Source organism: Rhipicephalus sanguineus, chromosome 9 (genome assembly GCF_013339695.2).
Source record: "Rhipicephalus sanguineus isolate Rsan-2018 chromosome 9, BIME_Rsan_1.4, whole genome shotgun sequence".
Lineage (NCBI taxonomy): Eukaryota > Metazoa > Arthropoda > Arachnida > Ixodida > Ixodidae > Rhipicephalus > Rhipicephalus sanguineus.
Window position 1 is genome coordinate 79,684,536 of NC_051184.2, and position 16,477 is coordinate 79,701,012.

Here is a 16,477-nt window from a genome sequence, read left to right on the forward strand (position 1 = left end):
GTGCTAACGATGATGACAAGGTACACAAGTGACCAACTGAAGCTTTGCTGAACCGGCGCGTGCAGCAGTTAATACTCTAGAACCAACGTCTAGAACGTACGGTGAGGCCGACGTAAAAAGCAGCGGTACTCGGCCGATGCTATTCCCGTTCACCGACTTCCAACTATGCTCGCCACTATAGCGTTGTCACTTAATTGTGTTGCGCATCTTTCTGGGCGCAAGTTCGCCCACTGAACAGTTTGGTTCTTCCCATCCAACCATCATCATCAGCGTATTCATGTGGAGCCGCAATTATCCCCCGCCTTCCCCCTCTCTGTTCTTGTATCACACACGAGACAGTTTCAAGGGGTCATGAAGCACCCCTTGGGCTGATTGAAAAAACACATCCTGCGGAAAGCTGACACGGCTATGAACTGCTCTGCCAAATATTACAGTCGTGCGCGCCGCGTAATGGCCACAAGCGGAGCGCGAAGTTGCGATTTCCCCAGGCACCCTCTTTTCAAACAGAGGCCGGTTCTCATTCTCGTCGGTGGGCGGGGCGTCTGTCCGCTGTACGTCGCAAGAGACATAGCATGCTTATTGGCCGATAGCCGACGTAAATCGAGAGCGGCGTTCGGATCAGATGCGCTTCTTGCCGCGGGGTGCCGCCACTTGCCGGCGCCGCACTCCTCAGTACACGGTAGCCGCACTCGCGCAAGCGAATCACAGCGGGAGAGCGATCGCGTTTCATGACGCGCGCTGGCGTAACTTCTTTCCCCCATGCCATCCTCCCTGTCTAGCTTCCAGTGCGCTCGCCGGCACGAGAAAAGAGAGAAAGCGCTGGGAGCGTGCGCCAAACCCCCGTAACTCCGCTGATTCTTGACGGATTCGAGAAATTTTTGCGGCAATCGATTCGGGAGGCAGTACACTCCGATATTGAGGCCATTAGATCATTACTTGGAAAAGTGGTTCATGACCCCTTTCATGCAAGGGTAGAAGTTCGGTGCCATCAGCAGTCTTTACCTAAACAAATATAAATAATAAACAAAAAATCGCTGTGGTTTCATGGGTCAAAACATCGATATGACTATGAGGCGCCATGAGCAAGTACAGCTTCCTTTATAAAGAAGAATGCTCATGTATGCACAACAATTACAACAAAAGGAAAGGTCGACAGGGACTCCAAACAACGCCGGATGAGGTCACTCTTTCTTTATTTTCTTTCTTTTGTTTCCTTGAGTCACGAGAGTGACCGAAGCAGTGAAAGTAATTTGATTTCCTTGGCCGTCGCAGAGTATTTAGCATGTATTAATGCATGTAGCAGGTTCTTTTTTTCTTTCGGCGACTGTTGACTAGACTGGGGTTGTCACTGCTTTGGCCGGTCACCATGCTTGCGAGGGGAATAAACGAAGTGGTGCTCAGTACGAGGCTTGCTCGAAGACCTCTGGTGCCTCGGCGTTGTCGGCGCCCGGATAAGGGCTCTTGAGGCGTACCAAGTGCAGCAGGTACCCACGCATTGAGTGCAGCAGCTGCTGCACACCCACCGCCACGCTGTAGTGGGCCAGCAGGCGTTTGGAGCAGTCCACGTACGTGTCTAGGATGAGACCCACCGCACTTGCATCGGCCGCGGCGAACTGTGCCTGGCTGCCGTGCGCAGCGCTCGACAGTCGCACGTCGCAGCGGAGCTCCTGCAGCGCATGCCGGACACGCAGCTCGCTCCACAACACTTTCCAGAGAGCGCGAATCATAAACGGAGAAGTGCAGCAACGCGGCAATGGCAACGATAATTGCACAACGTCCGTGGTCATGAGAAAAAATTTTGAAGTTTCACTGTATGCTGGAAGCACCGAAGTGCGTGTGTGAGCTAGCCAGCTGGACAGTTTCCGTATCACCTAAGTAGGACTTAGACCGGTAGTACTCGTGTACACTGAATAAATTATTGCGAATACGAGTGCCAGAAAATATAAACGGCCAATAAAATCACTGAAATTAATGCTTCATTCTTCTATATTTCCTTCACGAGGCTATATGGTACGTTCAACGTATCGATCTGTTCTGACGACGCGGACCAGTTGGACATGCCGTCTTCTTATACGGCTTTCTCCAAAAGTAAAAAAAAAAGGAGGATGCTTGAGCTTCGCCTTCAAGCGTACAACGCGATAGCGTAATCGGGCCCCGTGCGCATCGCCTTCTCAATTGCTAGCCTAGCTTCGATTCTCGGTGGATGCCTCAACCGTACCGCAAGGAAACGAACGTCCGTGCGCGTAACATTGGCCGTTTCAAGCTATCCTAGAATGCCTACTGCAAGTACAGTTGCGTGTGCCCACTACGCCATAATTTTTCCTTTTGCGAATCAGCGAAGGGCCCACTACGCGTTCGAAAGGCAACACGCCAACCTACGTAGCTGCTCACTTTGTTGATGCTTTTGCTGACGACGTTGATTAAACATGTCTGAGCGCTGTGTAATGTGGTGGGCCTTTAAAACGCTCACTCGTTGCGCAATTCACATGTTTTGACGCCTGAGGTGATTCTACGTTTCTGCCCCGCAATATTACATGCGTTAAGGAGGCTCCTCCCAGCACATGATATTCATATAGTGTTTTTTTCCGAAGCAGTATCAAGCAATGGCGTAGCTAGATTTTTGTTGTCTATTTTGTTTGCATCTTTCTAGATTTTTCGCTCACGGACAACGACACCGGCACCGAAATGTCTGCTAAATGACGGCATACCACCAGTGCGAAGACACAAGAAAGAGGACGACACTGCGTGTCGTCCTCGCAGCGTCGTCCCCTTTCTTGTTACAGCGCAGTGTGTCGTCCTCCTTCTTGTCCTGGTGCCCTTGCGCTGGTAGTATACCATCATGAATTTCCAACAAGCCCAAGCCGCCACACCTGCTAAACGAGCTCTTTAACGCTGTCGCGTTAATAAATCTTGGATGCCTTACACAAGACTAAGGCGACAGAACCAACACAACAAGATAGGGATTTGAGGTATCTTGATCATTTGCCCCGTATGTCTTCTTAGAGCGCATCTGCGAAGGCACCTTGTTAGAACAGCCGCCCTCACCTGTAGTTGGTCGGCGTTTCGTTGGCTGTTGGTAGCCACCTGGAGGGCCGTTGCGGCACCCGCGGCGCTGCGCTTGCTGTTTGCCGCAATGGCGTGGCCGCTGCAGCTCGCCACACCGTGGCTTGTGTTGGCCATGTGCTGGGCAAACGTGGTGTACGCCACTAGCAGTTGGTAGATGCGCAGGAACGCCTGCTCCTCAGTCAGCCGCTGCAAAGGGGGAGCGCGAATCGCTGCAACTTGGAGCAAGACGTGAATGTGAACGCTGGATTTTGCGTGAACACGTTTGTGAGCTGGTTGTGCTCACGCATGCCTGCTGTTCCACATATTTGCAGCAGACGAACGTTTAATAACCACGTTCCCTTGTGCTCACGAACGTGTGCAGTTGATGGCATATACCGGAATGGCTAGGACTGTAAAGATTCTGGGACCGCTTAAGATCGAAACCATTGCCGACCACTCATCCACTCGTGAGCTGTAGCAGCGGAGTCTCAAAATCAGAGCGCTGGTAAGGTATGAAATTTGCAGCGACCACTGACCAGAATGGTACAGGATCTCGGTGGTGGTTCCAGTACACAGGTGAAAACACCCCTCAATGGGCCCCGAATTTGTTTTCAACCAGTCAGATGCCAAGAGAGCATTCGAAAGTGGCTAGTCTATAATGTGCATAACATGCAAGCGTCTTAGCATAACCAGAAAATGTCGCCAGTGACGCTGAGCATGTAAATAACAAAACAATGTGCTGCTTAAGCTTGTACTATGCGCTGTGCAGCGTCGGGTAACTGCAGCGTCGGGTCGCTAAAATATCTTGCCTATCCCGCAACGTCACCAAACCGCGAAACTTACGACGTCAGAATTAGGAGTACGCACTAAACCGCGCATTGGTGTTAATATGTCGAGTAAAACTTTATTTGTTTCGTCTTGTTCCAAACGAAAGAGAAGATGGCATCGCGACGATGGTTTAGCAAAGGCTAGTCGTAGCAGGCGACGAGAATGGATTAATTTGCGCATATTAAATAATTTCAGGGCTTTTATAACGTCGTTGAACCGTTCGTGCGTATACAGAATCGCTCTGTAAGCACTTTGTTGAGGATGCGTTTTTTTTATCGCCATAATCCAAGCTACTGAGGTCGTTGCAAGCTACAGTATGATCAGCCGGGCGAATAAGATTGATTCGGAAAACACGGGCGGAATCTTCATCCACGGTCGTTCCGCGTCAGCTCTGCCCAAGTAACACTCAGCGCCCTCTGCGCGCTCATCGACTCACTTCAGCCAAGAGGATAGGGCAGGCAATGCTGTACGTTTTCCAAGAAAAGCAGAGGCATTTCCTGTGAACTGCAGTAACATTAATTGACTGAAATCTTCCTAAATGCTGCTGGTTCCCGCCCTAGCTTGCGTCGGCGGTGATGCAAATTTGATTTCAGGTAGAACGGATTAAACAGAGGATGAAAGACTGACGCCTGAGAGCCCTTGCCCAACAGTAGCCTCCTCCACGATGCAAGAGCGCAAGGTATCAAAGCGTTGCATAGGCAACTCGCACCGCAGGGGACCTACGGTGCATCGTGGTGAGGCACGGACGACGATCTTCGCTGCAGAAGCTGGGGATACATCTAAACTTTTCATAATCTAATTTTGTGACAGTTGTGTCGAACGACAACTTCGCCATAGTTGTTGGTATGCCACTACGCTGCCGGCAGTGAACGCTCACAAAGGTTGGGGGGGGGGGGGGGAAAGCGGCCCCCTTGCCCCCCCCCTCCCGGTAAATACGCCTATGCGTTGCTGGTACTGCGCATATCGCGAAATATTCAACACAGTGATCGCGAGTGCGTATCGCACTGGTGCTCTCTGATAATCATACTTGCGGACTGCGAGCCCGTGAGGCAGCCGCGTGACAGAGCGGGTTCTGTATTGTATCATCACATAAATGCACAAATGGCGATTGTAATTTTTCTCATTGCTAACTCGATTAGCTTATTCTGATACGCCTTTGAAAGTCATTGTATCATTTATTGTACGCGGTACTCACCAAACGAACACCTTTTCTGATCGTGCTATATATGTGGGGGGGGGGGGGGGCAAGGGGGATGTCGTTCATCCACTATATATGAGACAAACGTTTTTGTACCTCGCAAAAGCGAGCGCACATGTTACTTAGATTTTCCTTTTATTTCAACCGCGTAAAGAGACCATATTGGTGCAACGGATATTGCAGCGTTCCGTTCTTTCTAGAAATTGACTACTGTGACCAAATCCATTCTAATTGGTACGAAAAATCTTGCCCGTATTTCCCAGGCAAAGTCGCACAAATGTTACCATTCGCTGAAGTGCTGCTAGCCGAAAACAGTGTGTGCGTGTCTATATAGGCGCTGCGCAAAGCGCCGGCAACGCTGCCTGTCGCCACGGCTCGAAAGCGTAGACGGGCTCGGGCGAGCAGTGTTCCCATGAGCGTCAAGGCGAGTGCTGTAGTTGCTGTGGTAGTTGCGTCTTCCATCGCAATTTAACGCTTATGTAAGCCTTCAGCGATGCCCAGAAACAACTGCTGCGCAGTTGGCTGCTTGAACACGTACAAAAACTCGTTCAGGAACACCATTCTACAAGCTTCCGGTGCGGCTTCACGAGGGAAGAGCCGAAGAGCTGCTACGGCGGTGGTTGATTGCCACTGTTCGACAGAGAAGGTAAGCAATCGTGCTTTGTTTCCGGCTGTGTTAGAGCGTTTTACCACGTGTTTATTTCTCCATTTATGTCATTACGCCTTTCGTGAACGCTACCATGTTTACAGTTGCTCGCCTCGTCTAAATTCTGGAGTGCTACAATGCACATGAGGTTGTTGTCGCTTATGAGACGCGATGCCTTGCTTTGAAAAAAAAAACGCATGATGCGAAGCAGTAAGCCAGACAATGCGGAGTAAAGCTACTGTGATGAGGTTTATTGGTGTAATGAAGTCGCGACGAAAAGGGACCGTACACTGACACAGTGCAAGGCTGGCAAAAGGCGGCACAGGCTCTCGCGCAATCAGAACGCGGGTCGTTTCTCGTCCTCCTTCACAGGCGCATACTCGGTCGTGCATCTGCTCCACTACAATGCCCCCGGGGTGAAGCGTAGCCATCCTGGCGACTCAGGGAGTACGTAGAATGATGGGGTCGTAGTAGGGCTTGAGACGGTCAACGTGTACGGTCTCGCGTCCTCGACAGCGCAAATCTGGCGATTGTGTGAGGGGCTCGACGAGGTAGTTCACCGGCGAGGTGGCACGAATGATACGGTAGGGACCATGGTACCGCGCCAGAAGTTTAGAGGAGAGGCCAGGGACGTGGGGGGGTACCCAAAGCCAAACAAGGGAGCCAGGAGGAAAACGTAGGCGCTGGGTGATGAACGTCGTCATGTCGCGTCTTTTGTCGACCTTGTGCTTCACCTGTCAGGGAACGAGCCAACTGACGGCAGTCTTCGGCGTATCTGGCGACTTCAGAAACTGGAGTGCACTCAGAGGCATCAGGTCGGTACGGGAGTATGGTGTCCAGTGGGTGGGAAGGTTCGCGGCCGTACAAGAGAAAGAACGGGGAAAAGCCGGTAGTCGCTTGCGTCGCGGTGTGTAAGCGAACGTAACAAAGGTAGTACAGTGTCCCAGTTGGTGTGGTCTGAGGATGTATACATCCTCAACATGTCGCCGAGTGTGCGGTTGAACCGTTCGGTGAGACCATTTGTCTGTGGATGGTAGGCGGTGGATTTCCGGTGAACGATGTTGCATTCAGCGAGGAGGGCTTGGATGACCTCCGACAGGAACACGCGACCCCTATCACTGAGTAGTTCCCGCGGAGCACCGTGGCGTAGAATGAAGCTGCGAAGAATGAAGAGTGCAACTTCGCGGGCGGTCGCTGCCGGGAGAGCTGCAGTCTCAGCGTAGCGCGTCAGATGATCGACCGCGACAATAATCCACCGGTTTCCAGAGCCACTATACGGGAGGGGGCCGTAGAGGTCGATACCCACGCGGTCAAATGGGCGAGCCGGGCACGGGAGCGGCTGCAACGTGCCAGTAAGGTGTCGCGGAGGTGTCTTGCTTTGTTGGCATGTAGGGCAAGACTGAACGTATTTCTGCACAAAGCGATACATTCCTCGCCAGTAATATCGCTGACGCAGCCTTTCGTAGGTTTTCAGGGCGCCGTTGTGAGCACTTTGGGGATCCGCGTGGAAATTCAAGCAGATGTCAGAGCGCATATGGCTAGGGACAGCAAGGAGCCACTTCCGACCATCTGGCATGTAGTTGCGGCGGTACAGAATGTTGTCTCGCACGGAAAAGTGGACTGCTTGACGGCGTAGCGCTCTCGTCGAAGGGACAGCAGACGGATCGGTAAGGTAGTCGAGCAACAAGGCAAGGTGTGGGTCTTTACGCTGCTCCGAAAGCATGTCATTGGTGCTGAGTGGTGACAAGGTGGTAACGTGAGGGGACGAGAGAGCCACATCTGGTGTTATTGGCGAGCGGGAGAGTGCATCAGCATCCGCATGCTTGCGGCCGGAACGATAGACGACACGAATATCGTATTCCTGCAACCGAAGTGCCCAACGGCCCAGGCTTCCCGACGGGTCTTTCAAGGTGGAAAGCCAACATAGGGCGTGGTGGTCTGTCACCACGTCGAAAGGACGGCCGTAAAGATACGGGCGAAACTTCGTCAATGCCCAGATGATCGCCAAGCACTCCTTCTCTGTCACGGAATAGTTTAATTCAGCCTTCTTTAGAGCGCGACTTGCATAAGCGACAACGTATTCACCTTGGGTGCCTTTGCGTTGTGCCAAAACAGCGCCAAAGACCGACGCCACTTGCATCGGTGTGAATTTCTGTGGGAGCGGTGGGGTCGTAGTGACGAAGGATAGGTGGTGAGGTCAACAGGCGGCGCAACTGGCGAAATGCGTCATCACATGCAGGTGACCATGCAGATATACCTTTGGTGGTGGCAAGCAGACTCGTCAAAGGTGCGATGATGGACGCGAAGTTACGCACGAAGCGGCGAAAATAGGAGCAGAGGCCGACAAAACTTCTGAGGGCTTTCATCGTGGTGGGCTTTGGGAATTCGGCGACAGCTCGAAGCTTATCGGGATCCGGAAGAACGCCGTCTTTGGAGATGACATGTCCCAAGATGGTTAGCTTCCGTGCTGCGAAGTGGCACTTCTTGGTGTTAAGTTGTAGGCCCGCAGAAGTTAGGCACGTGAGAATTTCGTGCAGACGAGCAAGGTGTGTCGGGAAATCTGCGGAGAAGACTACTATGTCGTCCAGGTAACACAAGCAAGTCTTCCACTTGTGGCCGCGAAGGATGGTATCGATCATGCGCTCAAATGTTGCAGGCGCGTTGCAGAGCCCAAATGGCATGACGTTGAACTCATATAGGCCATCGGGCGTTACAAAGGCTGTTTTAGGGCGATCACACTCAGCCATTGGCACCTGCCAATACCCAGAACGCAGATCCAAGGATGTAAAGTACTCGGCGCCTTGCAAGCAGTCAAGAGCATCGTCTATTCGCGGTAGCGGGTAGACGTCCTTTTTTGTAATCTTGTTTAAGCGGCGATAGTCGACGCAAAATCGAATGGTGCCATCTTTTTTCTTCACCAATACCACAGGTGATGACCAAGGACTTTGAGAAGGCTGTATGACCCCACGTTGAAGCATGTCATCCACTTGCTCCGTAATGACGCGGCGCTCTTCGGCGGAAACGCGGTAAGGCCGCTGTCGCAGGGGCGAGTGGGAGCCGGTGTCGATAGTATGATGATAGTCGTGGTGCGGCCTAACAAAGGTTGTTGAAAGTCGAAAGTAGAGATAAACTTGTCAAGGAGAGCAACAAGTTGGCGGCGATGAGAGGGGGAGAGGTTTTCGTCAATGGCGTTGTCGAACGCTGACGAACTTGATGGCTGAGATACAGGAGTGATTGAGGCAGTGTGACATGTGGTGTCATCGGGAAAATCAAGATCATCGATGTGGTCGACAGGTTGTACAGATCCTAAAGTTTCACCACGGAGTAAGGCAATGGGGTAGGTTGCAGGGGTTTGTAACCAGCATTATGGTTGACCCAGAGGCAATTGTGAGTACGGCAAATGGGAGAACGATGCCCTTGCGTTCAGTAAACACTGGAGATGGCGTAAACACTACCGTGGCGTCAGGTTCAGAAGTACACGAAAGGGTAATAGGGACTGAAGCTTCCGGAGGCAAGGTCGTGTCGGTATCAACGATGAGTTTGCAGGGAAGAGGACGGTCGGGCGATGACAAATCACATGTTGGCACAAGGGACACTTCCGCACGGGAACAATCGATGATAGCTTCATGACGTGAAAGGAAATCCCAACCCAGGATGAGGTCATGAGAGCAAGATGGCAGAACAAAAAATTCAACGATGTACATAATGTCTCGGATGACGACGCGCGCCGTACACACAGCTGAGGGATGAATGCGTTGCGCGCTAGCTGTGGACAGCACCATGCCAGAGAGAGACGTTGTCACTTTCTTGAGTCTCCTACAAAAGTTCGCGTTCATCACAGAAACGGCGGCCCCGGTATCTACAAGCGCTAGTGCGGCGACTCCCTCAACAACGACATCAATAACGTTGTGCGGCGAAAATGGAGGACTTGAGAATTGCGCACAAGTTGCAGTTCTTGCCTCCGGAACTGCACTGATTAGTTTCCCTCACCAGAAGGTGGTCGACGACGCATAGGCGATGGCGACCGGCGACGAGGAGAAGGGAAACGAGCACTTTCTGAGCGGCGATCCGAGTTGGAGTGCCTCTGTTCAGACGCTGATGTGGTGGCATGTGGTGGCGCGTAGGTAGAATTTCCGAAGGATGCGTACGCAGGTGTGGGACGGCGGCGGCAGACGCGCGCAATATGGCCAGCGGACGCGTAGAGCCGGGGCAGGGGGTCGGGACAGCCGGTGGTGCTGGCTGGGCAGTGACTGCGTCAGTCATGTTGTCCGGTGGTCGCTCGGCCAACTTGCGAGAGCGGAGCTCCAGGTCTGGTTGGGAATCTCAGCAACCTCCACCAAATGTGATGAGGTTTATTGGTGTAATGAAGTCGCGACGAAAAGGGACCGTACGCTGACACAGTGCAGGCTGGCAAAAGGCGGCACAGGCTCTCGCGCAATCAGAACGCGGGTCGTTTCTCGTCCTCCTTCACAGGCGCATACTCGGTCGTGCATCTGCTCCACTACAACATCAATAAATGATCACATTATCATATCCCAGCAGCGAATCGCCGACAAGCATCCGATCGAGAGAGTATGAATTGTGGGAAAACGGCACATACAAGTAGGCATGTGACTGGCGAACTTTAAAGGGCCGCATTTCTGTACGTTTTTCGCATACGACACCGCCGCCGATATCTGTGGACCATAACAAGCCTCACTTGAAAAGGGAAAACTCAGTCATGGTGAGCTGTCGTATGTAAACGAAATCTTCTCCGCCAGCTGCATGTACCGGAGGCGCGACCTTGTGTGCATTCTATAAATGAACGAGCATTTATGCCGCACGCATTGGTCGACGGGCGCGCAGGCGTCCCGAACAGGAGGCGTACGTGCGAGCTGCGACCAATGCAGAAGCGATCGCAATTGCAAAACAGATCACTCCCTTTTGTGTGTCTGCAGGGGAAAATTCGCTTTGCTGTACAGACTCGCGAGTGCCCGAGTTACAGGGATGAACGAGAGAACGGGAGCTGCTCGAGGGGGCCCGTTCTTGGTTAGACGCAATCAAATGAAAGCAATGCTACAAATAAGACGGGAACATCATAGGGGGTATTTATTTGTTGTTTTGATATCGCACGATAACTCGAATGGTTGCTAGTAAATTAAGGATGATCGGTCCCCCGGAGAGCTGCTTCAAGGACGATGCCTGCGGACCGCACTGCCTGACTGTCGGGTACAGACAACAGTGTAGGTGAAGAAGCACAAGCAGACAAGCATCTATCCTCCATCTCCCTAGCCTCTTCAAAGGGATGATGTGGTGCGCATAAAGAAGCATTCATGGTCACGAAAAAGCACAGTGATAGCGCTAGCAGGGCCGAGGTGCTATTTTGTCAAGACGGGAGACAATAGGATGGTACGGCGAAACTGCCACCGATTGCTGAACACGAAAGAGTATCTGCACCACGAACCATCAGAATATGAAATGAGTGACAACTCTGACGAGGAGACAAACAGATCTCGTGAGGCACACCTGCCGTCAGCGAACGTGGCACCGCAAGCGACAGCATCGCGGCAACCTTCGCCAATCTTAAGAAGATCGCTGCGGCAAGTTAGGCCACCCGAACGCTTAGGCTACACTTGAAACTTTCAACAGATAAGCGAGTGACTGTGAAGTGTTTCTTAAAGCAAACTATTTGTTGACGAGAGGGATGTGTCATATCTACTTGTGCGCGCCTTTATCTTTCGGTTTGAGCACAAACGTGCCAGTGTTTGATTTTCTACTACCTTGCGTCCCTTTCTGTTCACACTAACCTTCTCGCCCACTGTGGCTTTAAATACTATGCACTAAAGTGATTAGAGTTTTTTTCCTCAGCACCAGCTTGCGTCCTTCGCTCGGTCAGTCGCCATGACTGATACAGCGTTCAGGAATGAAGCCAGTATAACGGCTTATTAAAATCTTTAATTGCCAAAGCATGTTAAGTTAACGTTATCATATTCATATATATCCCATCAAAATGCTTCAGAAATTGCTTTCTACATCAGGGTAGCTTTCTTGTGAAGCTTATAAAGGACGACCTAATGCGAGAGCCTAAACAGTTGCCATGCACACCACATGTCAATAAAGACATTACGCCTGAATTCGCTTTCAGGAGCTTTGAAAAGAAATATGCGAGACATGTCATAAAAGAAAAACAATATGCACCGAGCCTTCACAGACGAAGCGGAGCTCACGGAATGTTGCGTTGCAAAAGAATAATAAAGAGCAACAACTCCACGCACGTCAAAAAAGCAACGAATTAAAGCGAGTCCAGTTGAAAGCGAATGACGAGGAAATGTTGCAGCAGAGCGTTCCCAAGGCTTGATGATGGTTATCTGTAAGCCCAAGGGTGTCACTTTTATGACAACCACATTAACTGCTTCGCGGTGACGTTAATTGTGCATGTACCTTTCTTCCATAACCACGCACAACACGCTGCACTTGTATAGGGGCAGCGAACGCATTACACGAAGCAAGATTTGCGAATACTGAACGGAATGCTTATACCGCGCATAGGTGGGTATCATACGTGGGAACGAATTTCTCCCGCCATAATCTGTGCAGCCACGCAACCCGTCGCTTGTCGTCCTTTTCCCCGCTCGAAATAGCAAAGAGCGCTTCTCCCGATTCTCGCCGGTTGCTGCATTCAAAACGGCAGCACCCTGATATTAAATGCGAAGCATTTCTTAGCGAACCTCAGGCACTTTGGCCGTTTCTATCTATCTATCTATCTATCTATCTATCTATCTATCTATCTATCTATCTATCTATCTATCTATCTATCTATCTATCTATCTATCTATCTATCTATCTATCTATCTATCTATCTATCTATCTAAGAGCGCTTCTCCCGATTCTCGCCGGTTGCTGCATTCAAAACGGCAGCACCCTGATATTCTTCGATATGTTGATGTTCAAGATGATAACGTAAGGTTCTCGTACGCTTTTCTCAAGCTATAAAAACAACCGCTCTGCAAAGCACCGTGCGTCGGCTGCCAAGAGAAAAAAGCAAGGCGAAGGAACGTGATCATTTATGTCGCTAAATGACCACGTGACCGCAAAAAACAAATCGCGAGCGGGCGGCCGCGGCGGCCAAGAAAAAAAGGACGCGGTACTTTTCCCGTTTCAGTGATGTTAGTTTACGGGTGTACGAATATTCGCAAATTTCGACGAACGAATCAAATAGCGTTCTATTTGATTTGGTACTCCAGTCGAATAGTGCTTAGCAGAAATACTGAATGTTTTTCGAAGGTTTTTCGAATTATAAACAACGATGAAAAAACCTAAATGGAACGAAACGTTGGAACAGAGAGGGGTAACGCCGCTTGTATTATTCAGCAAATTACAAAGATACATGCAGCCCGAAGGTTTACGTGACTATCTGCGCTATATTGATCACAGGATGAAGGCGTTTTTGCTTAAAACTGCAGTGTCACCAAGCGACAAAGTCATTAATCTACTATCTCAATCATGACAATCCTGATGATGTTGACTAATGAATGTTGTTTAACGTTTTTATAAGTTTTCTTTAAAAGTCTGTTGACATTGTGCCAGGTTGAATACTATAGCCCCCCGTGTATTTCTACCTGCACTTACAAATATTTTCAAGGCTCTGGTTGCTGGTGTATACGAGCTTGTTTCACTTTACCAAAGTGTTGCATTTTTTGTCAGTTCAAAGTAATATCAATGTTCGTTTGAGTAAAGCAAGTGAATATTTGTTGCAAATAAAATTTTCGGCTGTTTCGAAAATAGCTACATTACCATTCTGGGGATGCTTTGAAAATGATTGCCTTACTTTTCGAAAAATACTCAAAGAGTATTCCATTCGGCGTCATCGCTATTCGACTCGTATTCGAGTCGGTTCTAACATTCTCTATTCGCATGTCGCTTCTTTAGATGTATTGAACTTCCCGCAACGTTCACCGAAAGCTTTCTGCAACTAACATGGTTCTGCGATGTCTCCAGGATCGGAAGCATTGTAAACTTTCTACACTTCACCTTGCTTTGCACTCCTCCGGGAGCGGCAAATCTTTGATCAAAGAGTGACGTCACTATCAAGTTACAATGATGTCATCACGTGATGGTGATTTTTTTAATCACTCGTACTGACGCCGCCCACGGGGAACACCGACTCGGGGCGCCATTCTATTTATGCGTTCGATGGGGCATCTAAGGCTTTGTCCTTAATATAACAATTGTTGGGGTTTTGCGACTCAAAACAGTGATATTATTTTTAGGGACGCCATAGTGGAGGACTTGAGAAATTTGGACCACGTCGGATTCCTCACCGTGCATCTAAATCTAAGTGAACGGGTCTGAAGCATTTTCGTCTGGACTGAAAATGCGGCCGCCGCGGCCGGGATTTAATCCTGTGACCTTCGGGTCAGCAGTCGAGTACAATTACGACTTCGAATTCATGAAAAAAGAATAGAGGACGCAATGCACAGTGGAGGCATGCTGGTAATTGTGTCATGGTAAAGGGCTCTCATCGCTCTTAGAGCAGCGGCTCCCACCATGAGGCTCCCACCAATGTTACAGTACGCCATCTTCGACGTGTTTGTATCAGCGACAATGAGGGACCGGAAATACCGACCGTGATCGGAAATCAGTTTATCAAATAGGTCATTTCTGTCATTTACTCTCGCTTATCGCACTTTTGCCTTTAAGCTGGTGGTCTTTCTGAAAACTACCAGGTCGCCGGCGTTAATGTGTCCATCCCAATGAGAGAGATCCATTTGAACTGGTTGTCGCAATTGCGCACAATACAAGTTATTTCCATGTTATCGTATACGGACAACCAAACGTTTCGGAACGCGTATGTTGGTTTTTTTTTTATGTTCGATGTACATTCATGAACATTCGCTCACAGTCGCTTATAAACTTCGAAGTGTGCCTGCTTCGACCCATCGGCGCCATTGCTGTTGTGCGGGCGGGAAAGCGCGAAATCAACGCCGGAAAACCAGAAAAAGCAAAAAGGCGAAAATCCCTCACTGTATATGCTTTCTCGCAATGCAAAATATAAATGCGAAGCATTTCTTAGCGTACCTTAGGCAGTTTGGTCATTTCTATTTACGTATCAATCTATCTAGCCGCCTACGTCTGGGCGCTCTCCTGGTCGTCTCCATCACTTGTAATATACCAAAATTGGCATAGCAGGGGATCAGTGTATGATGAACACGATTCACTGGTCATGACATGAATAACGCAAAATACCTGTCGCGTATGTCATGAAACCCTTTCTCTCAGTCACGTGTGGCACATACCTGTTAAGAAGAGTTAATGTCATGCGGGTATGTGCCACAGGTGATACAAAGTCTCAACCTGCACAGTAATCGCGAGCACACACATTGACACGCAAGGAAAGCGATAATAATAGGTGTTGGACTTATATGTCCCAAAACCACGATATAACTATTAGAGGCTCCGTAGCGAAGGGATCCGGAAATTTCGACCATCGGGTATTCATTAACGTGTACCGAGATCGCACAGAACACGGGCATCTAGCATTTTGCCTCCATCGAAATGCGACCGCCGCGGCCGGGATCGAACCCGCGACCTTCGGGTCAGCAGCCGATATCCTTAACCGCTACACCACCGCGGCGGACGCAAGGAAAGTGAGGAAACTGCAGACAGAACACCCCTGGAAGACGCTCAACTACCATCCACTCGTCCACGCGGTACGCAACGTGGACCACGTGGATTGCGCAAAAACCGGCGTGAATGCTTCCTGCAATAAGTCTGCTGAGAGTACGAGGCCTCTCATCATTACCGGTGACTTCAACATTGATTTATCAAGACCCAACAACGCTTGTACCTTATACTGCGTGAAAGACGGATTGGATGTGGACAGGGCATCAAGAGACCTTGCTGCCACATCCACAACAGGAGGCATCATAGATCATTTCATCGTAAGATGCATCCAGGATTTCCACCAGCTGCACTATACCTCCCACTTCACTACACTCATAGCCATGATCACGAACGGATCCGATTAAGAAGTCCGGTCCAGCTGCTGCTCACGGTGATGATGACCTTGTGTAACTGATCACTCTGATGATGACTTTGTTCTAGAATTGTCAAGAACCCCTGCTACACATACACATGGGTTCGTGAAACGTGCGTGCGATCTCCGTCATAACGGGCAGGTATAAGCATAACAACTGTAACCGTGACTGTATACCGTACGTGCAGTGCGTCTGCGCGTGCCACTCGACTGTGTATATATCTAGGGAAACTTTCCTGACTGAAGCTTAGTTGCGAGTAACGCCTGTCCTGTACATCTGTGTTCCTTCTTTGTCCTGTTCGGATTCACGCCATCCAGTATTGAAGACTATAAGCACTACATATGAGCTTACCGCGTCTGGTCTTGGTAACAACCATGTTGCTGTTGTCATCGGTACGCCGCTGTAAACAACTGGTTTTATAATACATATGTGCTCTTCAACATATGAGCGTGCGTCTACGACTTCCATATTTTCTAGCGTCATTCCGTAACGTTTCGCTCAATGTGAAAAATTACGCCACAGTCACCATCCCACGCATGCTTCGCAAAACTTCGATACCCACGGTACATGGGATCTGGCGAATTTTATTCAACATAAGAAGGAAATAAATAGCTATTAAATTTTGCTTTATGCCACGTAATCTAGACAGAATTACCTTCGAGGAACACATGGAGCAGCGCAGTGAAAAGGTGTACGCTTCAGCTCGGCAGGGCAACTTTCTGTGGCTGTGCTGCCACAGAAAGT

At 49.8% G+C, this 16,477-nt stretch overlaps 1 protein-coding gene across 1 annotated transcript in view; it reads right to left on the minus strand.

Moving 5' to 3' along the window:
• Positions 1–1,310: 1,310 nt before the first annotated feature.
• The window catches only part of LOC125759945 (uncharacterized), a 35,034-nt gene continuing 19,867 nt past the window's right edge, over positions 1,311–16,477 (minus strand). The window contains exons 2-3 of the mRNA XM_049419473.1: positions 3,046–3,281; positions 1,311–1,667 (exon numbers count right to left, since the gene is read on the minus strand). Of these exons, the coding sequence (XP_049275430.1) occupies positions 1,398–1,667; positions 3,046–3,281 (506 nt within the window). The 3' untranslated portion in view covers positions 1,311–1,397. The remainder of the gene's footprint in view (positions 1,668–3,045; positions 3,282–16,477) is intronic.